Source organism: Microcebus murinus, chromosome 19, assembly GCF_040939455.1.
Source record: "Microcebus murinus isolate Inina chromosome 19, M.murinus_Inina_mat1.0, whole genome shotgun sequence".
In the NCBI taxonomy this organism is placed as follows: domain Eukaryota; kingdom Metazoa; phylum Chordata; class Mammalia; order Primates; family Cheirogaleidae; genus Microcebus; species Microcebus murinus.
The window spans coordinates 36,134,882-36,154,072 of NC_134122.1; the positions used below are offsets into that span (position 1 = coordinate 36,134,882).

The following is a 19,191-nucleotide window of genomic DNA, read 5'->3' on the forward strand; positions in this document are numbered from 1 at the left end:
TTCATCTTCCTATTTCCCTGTTCCTGCCACCTCACTTCTTCCTTTTTGTCTCCATCCCAATTTTCCAGTCAGTACCTACCCTAAAAGACTGGGTTAGTCAATAAAGAAATATTTCTTTGGAATGATATGCCATCATATTTCATTTGTTGGTCAAAGATGGCAATCGAAACTAGTACCAACATCTTGTCATACCATGATCCCCCTGCAGGCACAAGAAAGCTCACCAACAAGAGAGGGGAAGAGAGACTCAGTAACATTTACTAAATGTTTACCATGTGCTGACATTTTGCTGGACACTTTCAAGTAAATATCTTACTTCATACTCATAATTGTACTCAGTCTATGATGTCATTCACAAGGAATTCCATGTATGATCAAACAATGAATTATCCTCTCTGGTTATCATTTTGCAAAGAATTACCTACATCCTACTCCTAGCAAATTCAATTCTTTTTAGACATTTATCCCTTAAATTTGAAATAGACTTCCCCTTTTTATACATATACCTCACCCTCTATCCCAATGTCTTCCCCATGAGCCATGTGAAAATTCAACAATTTTAAATTTAACAAAACTATTTAAAAAGGAATGGTGACCATATGTATAATATACACACTGACTTTTTAAAATCTTTTTCTTTTCAACCTTACCTTTTTATATAACTTCAAAGAGTAATATTATAGCTACCTTTGTGACAACATACCAATTTACATATTATTGTCTAGTAGCTAATAATTTTTTTTTTTTTTTTTTTGAGACAGAGTCTCACTTTGTTGCCCGGGCTAGAGTGAGTGCCGTGGCGTCAGCCTGGCTCACAGCAACCTCAAACTCCTGGGCTCGAGTGATCCTTCTGCCTCAGCCTCCCGGGTAGCTGGGACTACAGGCATGCGCCACCATGCCCGGCTAATTTTTTATATATAAATATCAGTTGGCCAATTAATTTCTTTCTATTTATAGTAGAGACGGGGTCTCGCTCAGGCTGGTTTTGAACTCCTGACCTTGAGCAATCCGCCCGCCTCGGCCTCCCAAGAGCTAGGATTACAGGCGTGAGCCACAGCGCCCGGCCAAGTAGCTAATAATTTTAATTAACTCTTTGATTTTCTAAATTCTAAACTGACTTTCTGTGTGTATGTATGTATGATCATTCTTCCTAGAAATAAAGTGTTTTTGTAATTTTTACAATTATTTTCACCTTTTTTTCATGTCACACCTTACTGGCCTGTATTTGGAATACAAAATTGAATTCATAAAGACCATTGATTTTTATTCCTATTTCCCCAATATTTTACCACCCTTTACTGAGCACCTACAGTATGCCAGGCAACTGTACTAGTGGCACAAAGATAAGTAAGCAGGAGTCCTGACCTCTAGGAACTTAGAGTCTAATGGGAAAAGCACAGATAAATAACAGCTAAGTAAAATTCAACACTTTTGGTGCATAGTCCAAGTACAATGCAAAACAGATCATTTCCAGGCCTCAGGGGATACCTCTGGTCACCCCCATCTGGAGAGTCCTCCCTCTGAGTCATCATCCTACCACCTACGCCTGATCCTTTCCTACATGATCTCTCTACTGTCGGAGCCCCATAATCCTAATGATAAACATGACTGGAACCCCCAGCATAATTATTCAGTTGCCCCCTACGCTGGCCTCTCGGAGCCAGTCAGTTTGCCAATCTTATTTGCTACGCCTCAACAGTATCTTTTTTAACACTCCTCATTCTCTCTGTCTTAATCCCATCCTTATAACTCTGACCTAAACATCATAATCTCATATCCAGGTTCCACTGCTTGTCACTCCCATTTCATACTACACTGGAAGATCACTCTGCAGGAAGCAAGATCTTTCTAAGGAGTAGCATTTGAAGTCCTCTACAATCTATTCCCAACCTTTCCAACTTGATCTCCAACTGCCACCTCTTAGGCACATCTGTGATCTAGATAAACTATATTTACATAACAGTTACCACAAATAGCCCCAACTCCATGTCTTTCTCAAGAAGTTCCTGATAAAAAAAATACAGTTTCCTACCTCCCCCAAGTACCAATCCCAGCCATATTTTAAAATCCAAATTAAATGATAGCTTCCCTGGAAAGTTTTATGCTTCTCCCATCTGGAAAATAATGTATTCTTTTTTTTAATTCCCTTAGCAATTTATCTGTGCCTCTATTCTTTTTACTAATGTGAATACATTTTTACTAACAGAATGGATTTTTGAAGAGCAGGAATATCTTCATCTCCCAAAGCTCAACATTTATATGTAGCAAGTAATCAACAAATCCTCTTTGAATGTATTAGTGCCTATTAGTTTTACTCTGCAGTCAAACATAGATTCCAGCAGCATATCTCCATGGGCTGAATTCCTCACCTAATTTCCATGGGGAATTGTGCATTTGTGACCAGGAAACTGGAGATTTTACAATGGTGGAGTAGCTTCAAAAACCTGTTGATCTCTGGGTACATTATTGGTTCTCCCACAAGGGACAATGCACAATGCTTTACCGTCATTCCTTCTTCGAAGCGCTCTGCTTGGACACCTGGTACTCCTGAAATACAGTGAAAAGGAACAAGCTAAATAAGACACAGATGGAGGATGCCACATTTTTCTTAGTGATTCTTTGATTTTAGAGGGCAAATTCATTCAGTCAAAAAATACAAAACAAGAGCCAGAGGGGAGAAAAAAACTAGAATTATTAAATCAGAAGTCAGCAATCTCATCCTTAGCTTTGGTGCTGTTTAAACAACATCAATACAAGCAGGCAAAACTAACTGTGTTAGCTATAAACAATTATTTGGAATGCAGAATACATCACTTCCATAATTTGCTTAGCCCTGCAAAAGCAAGGCTTTCTTTCATGTTGGTCTAAGAAAATGAACTCAATACATGTACATAAGGAAAAGACTGTTCTAGACCAATCATTTCCCTATGCATTCCTCCAGTACCCTGAATTCAGAAACCAAATGTAGTTGGTCCGGAGGCATAGAGGAGAGAAAAAGAAGAGATCTATAGTTCTCACGTTTGGTTTCACATTGGAATCACTGGGAGATTCAAAAACTACTGTCACCTACGTCTACCTCCAAAGAGTCTGTTCATTAGAACATGTGCAAGCCAGAACAAGAGTTCTTTCTAAACGTTCCCCAAATGATTCTTATGTACAGCCAAGGTTGAAAATCACCACATGAAAGTAGAGGATCCCAAACCTTGTCTATACATTAGAATCGGCTGTGTATCTAAAACTTCAAAAATCCAGGCTGAAGCTCAGATCAAATAAATCACATTCTCTGGGGAATGGCACAGGCATGAGTAGTTTTTGAGGCTCCCCAATGAGTCTAATATGCAGACAAGTTTGGTAACCACTGGCACACACCACTCATTCTCAGCCCGAGCTAGACATTGGCATTACCCAAAGAACTTTCAAAATCCCAATGTCCAGGCGGTATTCCAAACCAATTAAATCACAGTCTCTGGGGACAGGACTCAGGCATCAGGATTTTTAAGTGCTCCTCGTGTGATTAGAGTATAAAGCTCATTTTGACAAGTACTGCTCTTGACTCAAATGTAGAAGGCATTCAGAGACAGCTGTCTTAAAAGTCCCACAATCTAAGAATGTGAAAGACTTGGAAAGAATGTGCATAGGCAAATAAAAATATATCTCCTTTACTGTAGATATTTCTAAATCAATTATCTCTAGGTTCTTTTTGAAGAATATATTCTCTCTGAAGGATACAGATTCTTCTTGGAGATTGGGGGTGGGGAGAAGCATGTCCATATGCTCTTCCAGTCACTTATTAGCCATCTTTTAAACTTAATTTTCTTAGATATGAACTGTACGTATTTCAAAAAATTTTTGTTAGGATTAAATGAGATGATGCATATAAAGGTCTTAGCAGAGCACCTGACACACAAGACACATTCATTAAGAATGTACTGTTATCACTTTTATCCTGGTTTATTAAACTGATAAAATCCCAGTAACTGTCACCTTAACACAATAACAACAAAACTTTATTTTGTGGAAAATAAAGTTAACTTGCACTGCTCAATTGTACCTTAATTTTGAAGAACTAATTTTATCTTACACACAAATAGAATCTACTTGGAAATAAGCAAGTGCAAGTACATAACCAAGAGGTCAAACCAACAGAATAGAGACTAAAATGAGAATACTCTAAAAGTGACAGGTGATAGCTTCTTTTATGACTAACTGCAATCCTAAGAATGTATTTCATGTCAGTATTTTGGGATGGATGAATAATTTTTTAGGTTATTGAAATCTAAGATCTTAACTCAAGTGAATCAAGGTTTTAAATAAAACTTGATCCTTAAACTCATTCTGTGTTGCCAAGACAACTCAGCATCAAGTATAACATTTCCTTTTTGAAAAAAAAGGATCATTAACTTTAATCCCTGCATGAGCAGCTGAGTAGAAGACAGATTTAACCTCAACTCCAGAATTAACCTAAAACTCAAAAAGTACAAGTCTTGGCCACTGGGAATCAGATGTACTGGGTTCAAATCCTGACTCTACCACTAAGCTAGTTTTGTGTCCTTGGTCAGACCTCTCACTCTGTCCAAGTCCATTCCCTTATAATGGGAATTTTACTTACACACACACACACACACACACACACACACACACATTATTAAATGAAATGAGCTACATGAAATACTTAGTGGGGTGCCAGGCCCAGCACCTAAGTGTTCAAAACATGTAAGCTGCAAATATTTTTATTTTGTGTACTGAAACAGAAATCCAATTATTTCAATTACTTAAAATGGTAATTCCTTCCAATTAAATGTGTGTACTGATCACCTACTATGTGCCAGGCACTGTTTTTGAAGATTTTTCTATCAGTAAATAAAACAGAGAAAGGTCTGTGCCTTTGTGGAGTTTACATTCTAGCAAATGAGATAGAGACATAAAACATAATGAATCAGTAAATTCTATAGCAGAACAGAGGGAACTTTCTGTGATGACAGAAATATTCTCTTTTTTGTACTATCTAAACAGTAGACACTAATCACACATGACTATTGAGAACTTGAAATGTGGCTAGTGTGAATAAGGAAGTGAATTTTTAATTTTATTTAATTTTTACTAATTTAAAAGGGCCTTGCGTGTCTAACAGTTATCATATTGGATGTACACTTCTATAATATATTAGAGGGTGATTAGCATAGGGGGAAAAGAGGTAGAGCAGGGTAAAGAAGGTGTGGAGTGCCAAGAGGAAACAAAGGCAGGCCGCCTTGCTATACAGGGTAGGCAGGATGAACCTCATTGAAAAGGCAAGGTCTGACATGGAAATGAGGGAGTGGGCCAACAGAGCAAAGAGGGGAAGACACAGGTGGGAGCTCATCTAATGTGTTCAAGAAATCTGAGGAACATGGGTATTCACTGCAGGGTTTTGAGAAGAAGGATGGCATGAACTAATTTTTATTTTAAATGGATCACATTGGGTTCTATATTGAGAACACAGGGGCAAGGAGAGAAGCTAATCTGTCAAGCGCTAAGCAAGAGCTTGGACCAGGCTGGCACAAAGGGATTATCAGCTGGATTTGTGTTGACAGTTTAGTTGAGAGGATTTTGGAATAGATTGGATGTAAGGTATGAGAAAATGAGAGGTGTCGATGACTTCCAACAAGTGTTTGGCCTGAGCAACTAGTTGCCATCAACTCAGACAAAGAAAACCTTAGAGGTTAATAGGACAGAGAAGAGGACCAGGACTGAGTGCTAGGTCACTCACAGTTCTGGGGAGAGGAGGAGGGATCAACAAATGACACTACCAAGGAGCAGCCAAGGAGGAAGGGGGAAAACCTAAAAGCAGAGAGATCAACTGCCATCTTTTCTGTAGAGCTGTAACTCAAAATTTCATAAACGAACTTGCCCATTTAGACAATCTAAAACACAAACAAATAAAGAACAAGACCAAAAACATACCCCAAGTCCCTATGGGTAAACTTTTTAAAATAATGGATTCTGAGATTTAAAAATCATCCTGATTCTTTCAAAAGTAAGGTACTGAGAAAGATATGCAAAACCTTGGTTCTCTCCTTCATAAAAGCACATTTCTATTGCATGCTCGCTACCAGAGGCTATTATGATGGTACTTCCAAAAACAAGGCCTCAAGGAATCAACTTCATGTCTTCTTTCACTGTCCTCAAAGAAAATAAAAACAGAAAAAACAGCCTCCAAATTTCTAATGCAAAGAACTCCTGGAGAAGAAAGAAACAGTCAGGCAACAGGAAACACTATATTTCAGTAGCAATCTATAGCATTATTCCCCATTGTGTGATATGAACACACACACACACACACACACACACACACACACACTCTGTTCTACTCATGGTTCCCAAACTTTAACCCTTTCATAACTAAACTCTGATGCTTTGTTATTCTATCTTTATGGGTTTTTTGTTGTTATTGATAAGCAAGTTTTCTGATATTTCTCTTATCCTGAACAGCTTCCAAATCTTGGATAATCACAAATACAGTCAGCAGATTAAATAAGAAGCATACTTTATCTCACTGAAAGACGTCAAAGCAAGAATTTAAGATTCCAGAATTTTTATCCTAATGTCATGATGATAAGCCAAATAACACAACACGAAACAGTGATACGTTGCTCAGCGTACAGTATTTTTATGTCTAAGGTTTGGGCCGATCATAAATAAAACACTCTCTTCTTTCTTCCCATAGGAATGCAGTTCCTAGCCAAAGATCTTCCCAACAACCTTTCCTGGCTTAAAGTCAAAAATGATAACTGTTTGATACAGCCATTTCACTGTGAGGTTTTTCATAAATAAGTTTTCAGAAAACAATTAGCAGGTGGTGTTCTCTTCCCCACCTCCACATTTCTTTATGATGTATACTTTAGCATACCTAGTTTGTGAAAACCATCTGCTAGGGAGCTTTTATTTTTTGCACTACTTCATTTCTAGTTTAAAGTATAGATAAAAAAAATACCTAGCAACAAATGATGTCTTTTTCATCTTTGCATCTTTAGCACTGAAGACATTTCTGGCAAAGAATGTTCAATCCCTTGATGTTTGCTAAACTGATGAAAAACTGAGCTAATGAAACCTTAACCCCATTTTCTAGGATCTGTTTCTCCCTGCCATGGTGGTAAGGGGGCAGGCAGCATTTTGAAAAGATGCTGAGTCGCACTGAAATTCTGACCCACTTTTAATCAATATAAAGTTAATTTTGCAAGTACATAAAGAGAAAGCTAATAAAGGTCACAAAAACAAAGATATTTTAATGACTCAGTGAAATAAGTGAAAAGACAATGATTGCCCTCACAATTGAGAGCAGCAGCAAAAAAGAGAAGTACTTAAAAAATCAGAGAATTATCTTCAAAATCTGCTCAGGCTGGCCACTTAGCTAAAGTTGGAAACTCAGAGACAATACGCAACAATAGCCACAACCAGTTCCCATCCTACACAGAAATAAAATCACAGATTGGACCAGACCCAATGGGAGAGAACAGGTGTTCATCACATCACGGGGTGGGAAAGCACACCAGAAAACAAAGGACTCCAGGCCAGAGTGAGGGAAATTATTAATGAGCCAAAAGAGTGGAACTCTAAAAACTGGCTAAAGTGGTGAGATCTAGAATATAATAAACTAAGAAAGAAACGGCTTCAAGGCTTTGAAAATTGCCTATAATTTCCAATTTATAAAGATTCTGTTCCTAAGCATTTCTGTTTAAGCTTGAAATGTGTATTACCATAGATATAATATTATTAAAATGAAAATTAAGTGACCGTGCAAACTCCTAAACACCTAACTAATCTATAATATAACTAAATTATAGTGCTAATAAATCAATTTCAATATCACCTAATCTAATTCAAACATTTTTTCCTGTAGGAAAATGTATTCTAAGTTCCAACTAAGGAAACCAGAAATCATATTTATTTCTGGTTCTTTATTTGTTTGTCTCTGTTTTTAAGCCACAGAAGACACAAGGTAATAGTATGGGGGCTCCAACAGAGAAACTCCAATATGGGTGTCAAAGAAAAGAAAGACGAAGGTGATTCCCACAGGGCATCTGTAGGTAGGTTTATCTCCAAGGATCTCTTGAGATAAGTCACATCTCCAGGCCAATCTCTAGTGAGGAGTTCAGATTTGAGGAAAGTAGACAGTAGATACTCCATTAGGGGCCAAAATAAAATCTGGAGGTACATGTCTGCATCTTTAGAGTAGGATCCATGCCAGGCTTGCACCCAGGAGAGGACACTGGGTTCAGAAGAGGTAGGGTGACTTACCATCCTTATTCTGAGGCTGACCTAGCCAGAAAGCAGAGTGAACTGTTTTATTTGTACCTATCCCCTAAGAATGAATGAAAGAACATAGAGATTCCACTTAGTGCAGGAAGAATTCAGGTTTGTAAAAAAGAAAACTTTAGACTATAACCATTATAAAGCCTAGTATAAGTAATTTAGTGAAGTGATAAAATCTCATTGCCTAGTGAATGTCTACAAAAAAATCAACCACCACCAATTAGTTTAGATTACTTTCTGCCAGGAGCCAAGAAAATGCAACACAACCAATGTTCTGAAATACTAAACTTCTATAATGTTGCCAGAAGAGTATTGTTTTAAGAGAACATATAGAACATTTTTTTCTTTTAAGTCTTACAGACTACTACCAGTTTTCCAGAAGGGCTCTGGATTCTTACAAATTATGTATTTTACCCTTTAGTAATTAGGGTTTTTTTCTTTTCTAATACTATAGTTTCTGAGCAAGATTTACTATGCTTATTATAGCAACAAGACAGATTTTCAAAAAGTAATGGCTTGTTGAAGCTCATATGAAGTAAAAACATTAAATAAATACTCACCACAGCCCAAAAATTGAAAATTAAGTGAGCTCTTACTCATTGTGAAAATATAAAACAAAAAGAACTCCTTTATGCCCACTCCTTTAGGCCCAGGGGTAGGGAACCTTTGGCCTTAAGGCCACATGTGGCCTTCTATAATATAGGTCCTTAAGTGCAACCTTTTGACTCAATCCAAGTTTTACAGAACAAAACCTTTTGTTTTTATTAATACATTTTTGTTTGTCATTTTTACTTTTTAAATGAATGTATTTAAAATACCAAAGAATAAAATAAGTTTCAACTAAATAATCCTCCAAGATTGACCAGCACAATTAGAACCATAAGGCTAAACTGAAAGCCATAAAGGATAAATTGAATTGACGGGTGCTAAGCTCATGATTTAGTTCTAACTTCCCCCGCCTGACTGGCACCATTACCACATAAGGCTGGTTGGCGAGAGTTTATGGGGTTCGAGTATGCCAGTCTGTTATCAGCTTTTGACAACAGTGCACCTGTTTCTGTTTGAAGTGGAATTTGTGAGCAGATGCACAGCTTGACAGCATTTTTTAATGCTGTCTGCTTAACAGCCCATCATGTCAAAGAAGACCAAGAGAACCCTGAAGGAAGATTTTTTAATGAGGATTGGGAATTGCAATATTATCTTGTTTCTGCTAAAGATAAGATGATTTGCCTGCTTTGTAATACTGCAATATCAACATTAAAGAAATTCAATGCTCATCAGCATTATAACACTCATAAGAACCACAAATATTTTTAATTGGGAGAAAGGCATGAAAGGTCATATTGCATAAATTAAAAGATGAAAAGCAAAAGCAAAGACAATTCTTTCGAGCAGCAAGAAGACCTGGCAATAATGCCACTGAAGCAACTTATAAAGTCGCTTAATACTTGGGGAAAAAGGGAAGTCATTCAGTGATGTAGAAATTGTGAAAGAATGCATTGTCAAAGTTGTAGGATGCTTAGACCATGACAACGTTTCAAAGTACAAACAACTGCCTTGTTTCAAGAACTATAACAGGTTGGCAGCATGAATTAGCCTTCAACTTAACAGATAAACTTCATGCAATACTTCAAAAGGAAAATACACATTCTTCAATCGCTTTGGATAAATCAACTGATATTACTGACTTTGCACAGGTTTTATACTTCCTTTGGGTCATAGCAGAAGATTTTCTTGGCTGTGAAGAGTTATTTGCTTTGGGCACCCCTGCGAACAGAACACAGGGAATAGATATATTCAACAACTTTCAAGACAAATGTCTTGAAGTTGGACTGAATTTGGTAAATTTAGTGGGTGTATGCATAGACGGTGTAATTTTCATGGCAGGAAAACATGAAGGGTTTATTGCACAGGTAAAAAAAGTATTAACAGATCCAGATGCTCTCATTTCTTTTCATTCTATCTTACATCAGCAAAATCTCTGTGCTAAAGCTACTATTTTGAGTGATGCTTTGCAACAAGTTATAAGTATTGTCAACTATATTTGTGTAAATACAACATGGCATTGTCAGTTGCATAACATGCTAAAGTTGAATGATGAGGTATTCAGTGTGGATTTGCCTGATCAAGTGCCTTGGCTATCACAGGGACAGGTGTTCACCAAAATTCTATCTCTGTGAGAAGAGATAGTTAAAGTTTATGAAGAACAGAATCAGCAATGTGAATTATTCAGAGAAGATTCCTATAGGAATGTAGTGTTTCTGTGTGATATGTCAAATCAAAACAATTTGAATATTTCTTTGCAAGGTAACTAAGTCTATATATGATATGTGGCAAAAAATCCAAGCATTTCAATAAAGCTATCTTTTTAAAAAATACTTTTTCAAAAGGAAATTTCAGATGAACCTTTTTCCCAGTTAGCAAAGGTCATTGATGAGCAGGATGATACATGTGAATAATCTGAAAATTACACAGCTATCACAGACCTATAAATTGGAGAATACAATGAAAGGTTCACTGACTTTGAGAATCATGACATCACTCTCAAGTTAGCATTTCAGCCACACCTAGTTGATAGCACCAAGGCACCTAAAGAACTACAGATGGAACTGACTGAGCTCTCAGTAGATGACACTTTTTTATTTTTTTTTTTTTATTTTTTTTGAGACAGAGTCTCGCTTTGTTGCCCAGGCTAGAGTGAGTGCCGTGGCGTCAGCCTAGCTCACAGCAACCTCAAACTCCTGGGCTCAAGCAATCCTCCTGCCTCAGCCTCCCGAGTAGCTGGGACTACAAGCATGCGCCACCATGCCCGGCTAATTTTTTTCTATATATATTAGTTGGCCAATTAATTTCTTTCTATATTTATAGTAGAGATGGGGTCTCACTCTTGCTCAGGCTGGCTTCGAACTCCTGACCTCGAGCAATCCGCCTGCCTCGGCCTCCCAGAGTGCTAGGATTACAGGCTTGAGCCACCGCTCCCGGCCTTGTAGATGACATTTTAAAGTCATTGTTTGATGCTAGAAAAGATCCAAGTGAAATATGGAAAAATGCAGTAGAATACCCACGCCTTTGGCAACATGCCCAAAAAGTGCTTTCTTGCTTTTCAACCACTTATTACTGAGAATCTGCATTTTCTTACCTAACCCAAATCCAGATACACTTAATGTCACAAATGACTGATACCCATCTAGAGGATCAACTGAAACTACGGAACTCCATGCTGCAACCAAATATTCAAGTGCTTTCCAACAAAAAGCAGACATAACAAAGTCATTAAAAGATTAGTTAACTTTAAAGTTAACAGTTTTCATTTTTTTAATTAAATACATAGTAGTTAGATTTTTACAATATAATATACATTTTTAAGTATATCTAATTGAAGTTTCTTGAATGAGGCCTTATCTGATTATAGCTAAATTAACACAGCCTTCCAACATGAAAAGGTTCCCCACCCTTGTGCTGGCCTAACTACACCCACCACACCTCCAAACATACACCTGTTTTCTTCTGGTTTAAAGAAAAACTGCTTTGCTAACCTGAAGAGTGTTGGTGTACAAATATCAACCAGTTCCACTCTGAAAATCTTTCCAGCAAATTTACTTCTGATTAAATATTTTGCTGACATGGAACTATTTTGTCAAGTCAACCAAGGTATAAAAAGAGTCCTTTATGGGAATTAGCAGGGTAAAATGGATACCGTATAAATGTCAGTTTTACAAATGAAATTGGTGGCAGTTGTTGAATTTCTGGGGATCATTCCCTCCTTCTTATGCATTCTAACCCCTACTCGGGATTAATTTATCCATAGATATGCTTTCCTCTTTCTCCCTGCCATCCTGTATCCAACCATTCCCCTACAAGACAATATACATTTTAGAACTCTTGTTTCTTACACCATGGGAAGCCAAAGACAAACCATTTGAGATGCCTACTGATTAAAGTAATCCCAAGGTTACCGTCAACGCAACTTTCTGCTCAGGACAAGCCCTCAAACAAGCTTGGCAGACAACAAAGAACACATGCTCACTGAACTCACCCAACACATTTTATTAATGTCAACAAAGTCTACCTCATGACTTATTCATTACTTATTTCCATTTAAAGTACATTTGCCAAAATGCTCCTGTCAGAAAAATTACTATCAAAACTCAGATCGTCATTCTGTATCAAGGACATCTCAAATGGAGAAATGAATGTCTATTCTTCAGGGCTGCTTCCTCCCACGCAGACTGCATTTAGGGAGATTCCAGTATGTCCAGGAAACACACGTCCTCAGCCATCACCCCATTATTTAAAGGTTCAATTGGCTCTTTAAGCACTGACTAAAAATAAATTTATTATTAATGGACTATAAAGATAAAATTACTGACATTTCCTACTTCTAATACTACTCTCTGTGATTCTTACTCTTATGCGTTAATTTGGCCGGACCATGGGCCCAAATATTTCATCAAACATTATTCTGGATATTGCTGTGATAGTATCTTTTGGATGAGATTAACATTTAAATTGGAGGACCATGAGTACAGCAGATTATTCCCCACAATGTGGATGGACCTTATGTAATTGGTCAGATTATCTTACTTATTTTTTTTTATTTCAGCATATTATGGGAGTACAAATGTTAAGGTTATATATATTGCCCCTACTCCCCCCAAGTCAAATTATCTTTTTTTTGTTTTGACAGAGTCTCACTCTGTTGCCTGGGCTAGAGTGCCATGGCATCAGCCTAGCTAACAGCAACCTCAAACTCTTAGACTCAGGCAATCCTCCTGCCTCAGCCTCCCAAGTAACTGGGACTATAGGCATGCATGCCCAGCTAATTTTTTCTATATATTTTTAGTTGGCCAATTAATTTCTTTCTATTTATAGCAGAGACGGGTCTAGCTCTTGCTCAGGCTGGTTTTGAACTCCTGACCTTGAGCGATCCACCCGCCTCAGCCTCCCAGAGTGCTTACAGGCATGAGCCACCACACCCACATTATCTTAATATAACAAAGGCTGACCTCTTCCAAGCAAGAACGAATTCTGCCAGCAGAGTGCCTCTGGACTTTAACCACTACTCTACCCTACAATCCAACCTGTCAGTGAACTCTATCAGATTTTAAACTCCCCAAGCCTCCACAATTATGTGAGCCAATTCCTCAAAATGAATGAATGAATGAATGAATGAATGAATGAATGAATGAATGAAAGAAAGAAAGAAAGAAAGAAATCTCTCTTGCTCTCCAAACACACACACACACACACACACACACACACACACACACACACACACGCAAAATCAGTTGTTTTTCTAGAAAGCCCTGACTAATAACTATCCGGAAAAAAAAAAGAAGACTTTGCCTTGAAATTCATTAAAGGGATATATAACTTCTATGAAGATCAACAATCATTAATATTAACTAAACCAACAGAGAGAGTCTAAGAAAAGCTAGTCGAATTCCAGATGTGGGACTTACTAGTTCTTTACCAATAGTTTCATTTAATTTTCCAAAAGACTACTAAGAGACACTGCTTTATCCAAATAAGAAAAAGCAATTTGTTCCCCCAACCCCCCTAAAAGTGCTTGAAACTAAAAATCAAGGTGAAAAATTATTGACTAATTGTCTTTTGTATACTACTGTTGATTCTGAACCATTATTTGTATTACTTTTCTCCATTTCTCATAAGAAATAAGAACAGTAATAAGAAGTACTATAATCTTAAGAATGAGTGATCTGAACAGACAAATTTCATTGCATAAAAGAATCACCTGACCATCAGAATGCTAATTACTGGAGTTTATATAGATTCCTGTATATGTTGTTAATACCATAGAGTGCCCATATCAAAACAGCCTTGGTTGGAATTTTTTTTATTTTGCATGTAAAAGTAAAGGAGACTACAGGAGAGAAGGAGTCACCAGTGGTATGTGGAGACAGGAGCACACAGGGTTAACAGGGAACCTAACAAATTTAAATTCATTAGCTACAGCTGTTGCTTTACAAAGCCATTGCTTTGTAAGTCCACTATGTCTGTCTATACTAGTAATGGTTCTCAAAGTTCAACACGCAGAACCTGTCGGAAATACACATTCTTAGGCTCCACCTCAGGCTTAATTAATCAATCTCTGGGAAAAGAGACCAACAATCTGTGTTTTACCAAGCACTCCAGATGATTCTGATGTGTGATCTCACTGGTTTGAGAACCAGTGATCTCCAGTAAAAGTCAAGTATTTTTAAGTATGAGACAGAACTGAATCAGGGAATTCTGGAAACTAAGTGGCAGAATTTTTACTACATCACTATAGATCATGATGAAGAAATTTTTATTAATATCATTCCTCCTTTTTTTATAGGGTATTCATTCAAAACTGCTTTCCCAACACTAACTGACATTATTTAAGAATTTTTCAATGACCTAAAATTTCCAATCTATGCATAAGGCTGCTTGAGCTCACCAAGACAAGCAAAGGTTTTTTAAAAGATGATGATATATTCCCAGGCAAAACTTACAGATTGAATGCACCACAGTCTAGGTTGCTACGCTTTGGATTAAATTTTTAAATTTTTCTATCACATGGGATATAAAAGCTAAAAAGGCCAAAATAGATATAATATTTCCACAGAGTTTACACTGGAAAATTTGCCAGTGGGAGAAAAAACTTACAAAAGAAGCAATTCCTCTGCCAATTTGATTCAGGCTATTAGTAGGTAATAACATTCCTTTGTAGAGGGAAGATAAATACCTTTAAACTGCTTAATCATGTTCTGATGGTTTTCCATGGCTTCCTTTAAGATCACTTCAGGTTGGTCCATCTTCCACCGCCATTCAGTGCCCACCGGATTGGTGTGGTGCCTAGGAACAAGATGCAAAGTTCTAAAGCTGTGGTCCTCAGCCCCTGGGCCAAGGACCGGTACCCATCAATGGCCTATTAGGAACTGGGCTGCACAGTAGGAATTGAGCAGCAGGTGAGCAAGCAAAGCTTCATCTATCTGTCTGTATAGCCACTCCCCAATGTCTAAGCTCTGACTCCTGTCAGGTTAGTGGCAGCATTATCTCATAAAAATGTGAACCCTACTGTAAACATGGAGGGATCTGGGTTGCATGCTCCTTATGAGAATCTAATGCCTGATGATCTGAAGTGGAGCTGAGGCGGTGATGCTAGCACTGGGGAGCGGCTGCAAATGTAATAAATGCAATGCACTGAAGCCATTCCCCCATCCCCACCCCCAATCCATGGAAAAATTGTCTTCCATAAAACTGGTCCCTGTTGCCAAAAAGGTTGGGGACTGCTGTTCTGAAGAACTCCTTGTAATGAGATCTTGGCTAATCATCTGCCATAGAATAGTCCATGAAATCACAAAATCAGGATTGGTTTCCTCCTAAGAGCTCAACTGTTTATAGCAGTATTTTCCAACTTATTTTAAGTCATGACACCTAGCAGAGAGGAGTGACTAGAGAAGAGAAGTCACTCAACATCTCTGCCCAGCCCTTGGTCCTAATTGAGTCAACTCTAGTTACAAATTGACAAAACACTCTTTCTTCCTTTTAATCATGTACATGCACAATCATGCACATACATATGCTTTTAACTATGTACATACACAAACAAGGCAACATGTCGCCATCATGTCATTACCAACTATGTCAACATTTCATAAAGTGAGTGAAGAAAGCTGGAACACTTAGGTTTGGAAATGACACTGGGAGGGGCCAGAGAAAGAATGCTTGTTGATACAGGCCTGAGAAAAGGCAAGAAATTCCTCCTGGAATCTTCTCTCCTATATTCCTTATGGAACAAAAGTAGGGAGGCATCAACTTTCAATGAGATCATGAGTATGGACTCTGTTTAGCAGGAGAAAACTGCAGCCATAGTCCCAGCCATATACTTTTTGTAATCAATCACATCCTAAATCAGTATGCTTATACAAATAATGATGATGGCTGTTTCTATAACTCTCCTTTTTTTACATTTTTGTGGTTGGTTGAGTTTCACTCATAATGATGCATCATTCTCTTGTTATTTTATTAATACTATATATCTCATCAGTCAAATCTTGGAGGTTGACCAGTCACTGGATCTCCCTGAGGTGACTCTGTATGTCTTACTTCAATATTTCCCAAGGTTTATTCTAAATGACACTACACAAAACAAAGGGGTGCGAAACTTCTAAGAGCTGCATTCTACATTAGCCATTATCCTGCAGAATCAGAGTCCTCTTAGATTATTTTTGATCTTACATGTTTTTACTTTCTTATTATGAACAAATATGTCTCATTACTCATTTTATCTGGGTATTAGTAGTTAAAGAAACTATATTTCTGTGTCATTACCCTGTGTCCAGTCATTTTCCCAAATTCTCTTATAAACTGTAAGACTCGTCCAGTTATTTTTCTTAGATTTCCTAGATATGTAGTCATATATTAGGATATAGTTCCTCCTTGACAATATTTTATTACATTTTTATTTCATGTCTCCTTACATTGGCCAGGATTATTAAATATTAAAATATTAAATATCATTTTAAAATAAATTATTAAAAATATTAAATTATAGTGATGAAATCTGTCACCCTGGTTAGATTTTAACATTCAATAAAAATGTATCTAGTGTTATATCAAAAAGTACATTAACTTTCTCAAAATTAACAACTTACAAGATAGTAAAATAACATGTTCATTTATGAGACAGGAAAGGATTTAAAAGCTTGACAATATGAATTATTGGTAAAGAGGGCAAAATATTCCCTCTCACACTGGCAAAGCCAGAGAAAGAGGCCTGCCTCCTGGTGCAGGCTGGGGAAAGGGACAAGAATGCCACTTGGAAGCTATTTTCCTATATCATTTATGGAAAAAAGCCTTTCTCTGTGAGGGAATAGGGGAAAAGCCTGTGGCGACCCAGCCCCCACGCTACACGCAGTTACCCCTAAAGAAATTTGAAGCCTGTGGTACACTGAGAGTAAGCACAGAGACAACAAACCTCAACTGGAGCCCAGCTCCTGACTAGATTTACTCAAACTCCAACAAGAAATGCCCAACAGATGGAAAGGGGTGCCCATTTCCACACACACACGAAAATCCACCTCAGTCTCTAATGCCCTAAATTAGATGTCCAAGTTTAAAACAAAAAGAAAAATTATGAGACATGCAAAAAGGAAAAAAAAATAACATACTTCCAATAGACAAAGCAACAAATGGAACCAAACTAATGACACAGGCTAAGGCAGGAGGATTGCTTGAGGCCAAGAGTTGGGAGCAACCTGGGCCACATAGCAAGACCCCATTTCTACAAAAACAAAAATTTAAAAATTAGCCAGGCATGGTGGTGCATGCCTTAGTCTCAGCTGCTCTAGAAGCTGAGGCAGAAGGATCGCTTGAGCCCAGGAATTTGAGGTTGCAGTGAGCTATGATGACACCACTGCACTCTAGCCCAGGCAACAGAGCAAGAAATGGTTTCTTTAAAAAAAAAAAAATTTGCATACAATGATCAAGTATATTTATCTCAGGGATGCAAGGATGGTTCAATACATGCAAACCAATAAATGTGACACATCACATCAATGAAATGATAAGACGAAAACCACATGATAATCTCAATAGACACAGAAGAAGCATTTAGTAAAATTCAACTCCCTTCATGATAAAAACTGTCAAAAATTAGGCATATAAGGAACATATCTCAAGAAATAAAAGCTGGCCGGGCGCAGTGGCTCACGCCTGTAATGCTAGCACTCTGAGAGGCCGAGGCAGGCGGATTGCTCAAGGTCAGGAGTTTGAAACCAGCCTGAGCAAGAGCGAGACCCCGTCTCTACTATAAATAGAAAGAAATTAATTGGCCAACTAATATATATACAAAAAATTAGCCGGGTATGGTGGTGCATGCCTGTAGTCCCAGCTACTCGGGAGGCTGAGGCAGAAGGATTGCTTGAGCCCAGGAGTTTGAGGTTGCTGTGAGCTATGCTGACGCCACGGCACTCACTCTAGCCGGGGCAACAGAGTGAGACTCTGTCTCAAAAAAAAAAAGAAAAGGAAAAAGAAATAAAAGCTACATATGATAAACCTACAGCTAATATCATACTGAACAGTAGAAATTTGGAAGCTTTTGTTCTAAGAACTGGAACAAAACAGGACACCACTTTTATTCAACACAGTACTAGAAGTCCTAACCATAGTAATTAGGCAAGAAAAAAAATAAAAGGCAGCCACATTGGAAAAGAGAAAAGCATACTGTCCCTATTTGCAGATAACATGATTTTCTATACACAAACCTTTATATACATATTTATATATATATATATAGACATATGAGTTTGTTTGCATATATATAAAACATCTCTGAAAACCTGGGTGGGTACAGGACATGAATGGAAGAAAATTTTCACAGTATAACTTTTTGTATACTTTTTATTATATGTACGGTGACCTCTCAAAATACATTTCAAATATATTTTAAAAGCTGGTGGTACTACTCAAGACAAGTATAACTTATTTTAACAACTATATTGAGACATAATTCACATCCCATAAAAGTATATAAATCATTGACTTTTGGTATATTCACAGAGTTGTACAGCCATCACCAAAATCAATTTGAAACACTTCATCATGCCAGAAAGAAACCTCATGCCCCTTAGCTATTGCTCTTCAATCCCCACTCCCCTCTAGCCCTAGACAACTACTAATCTTTCTGTGTCTATAGATCTGTCTATTCTGGGCATTTCACAAAACTGCAATCATACAATATGTGGTCTTTTTTGACTGGCTTCTTTCACTGACTGAGCATAATATTTTCTTTTTAAGTTTTTAATTTTTTTTTTTTTTCAGAGATGTGGTCTTGCTATGTTGTCCAGGCTGGTCTCAAATTTCTGACCTCAGTTAGTCCTCCCGCCTCAGCCTCCCAAGTCACTGGAATTATAG

General features: G+C 37.5%; 1 protein-coding gene across 1 annotated transcript in view; it reads right to left on the reverse strand.

Moving 5' to 3' along the window:
• LOC105870997 (S-adenosyl-L-methionine-dependent tRNA 4-demethylwyosine synthase TYW1) overlaps positions 1–19,191 on the reverse strand; it is a 176,878-nt gene that overhangs the window by 83,746 nt on the left and 73,941 nt on the right. Inside the window, exons 11-12 of the mRNA XM_012764072.3 lie at positions 15,020–15,129; positions 2,370–2,547 (exon numbers count right to left, since the gene is read on the reverse strand). Of these exons, the coding sequence (XP_012619526.2) occupies positions 2,370–2,547; positions 15,020–15,129 (288 nt within the window). The remainder of the gene's footprint in view (positions 1–2,369; positions 2,548–15,019; positions 15,130–19,191) is intronic.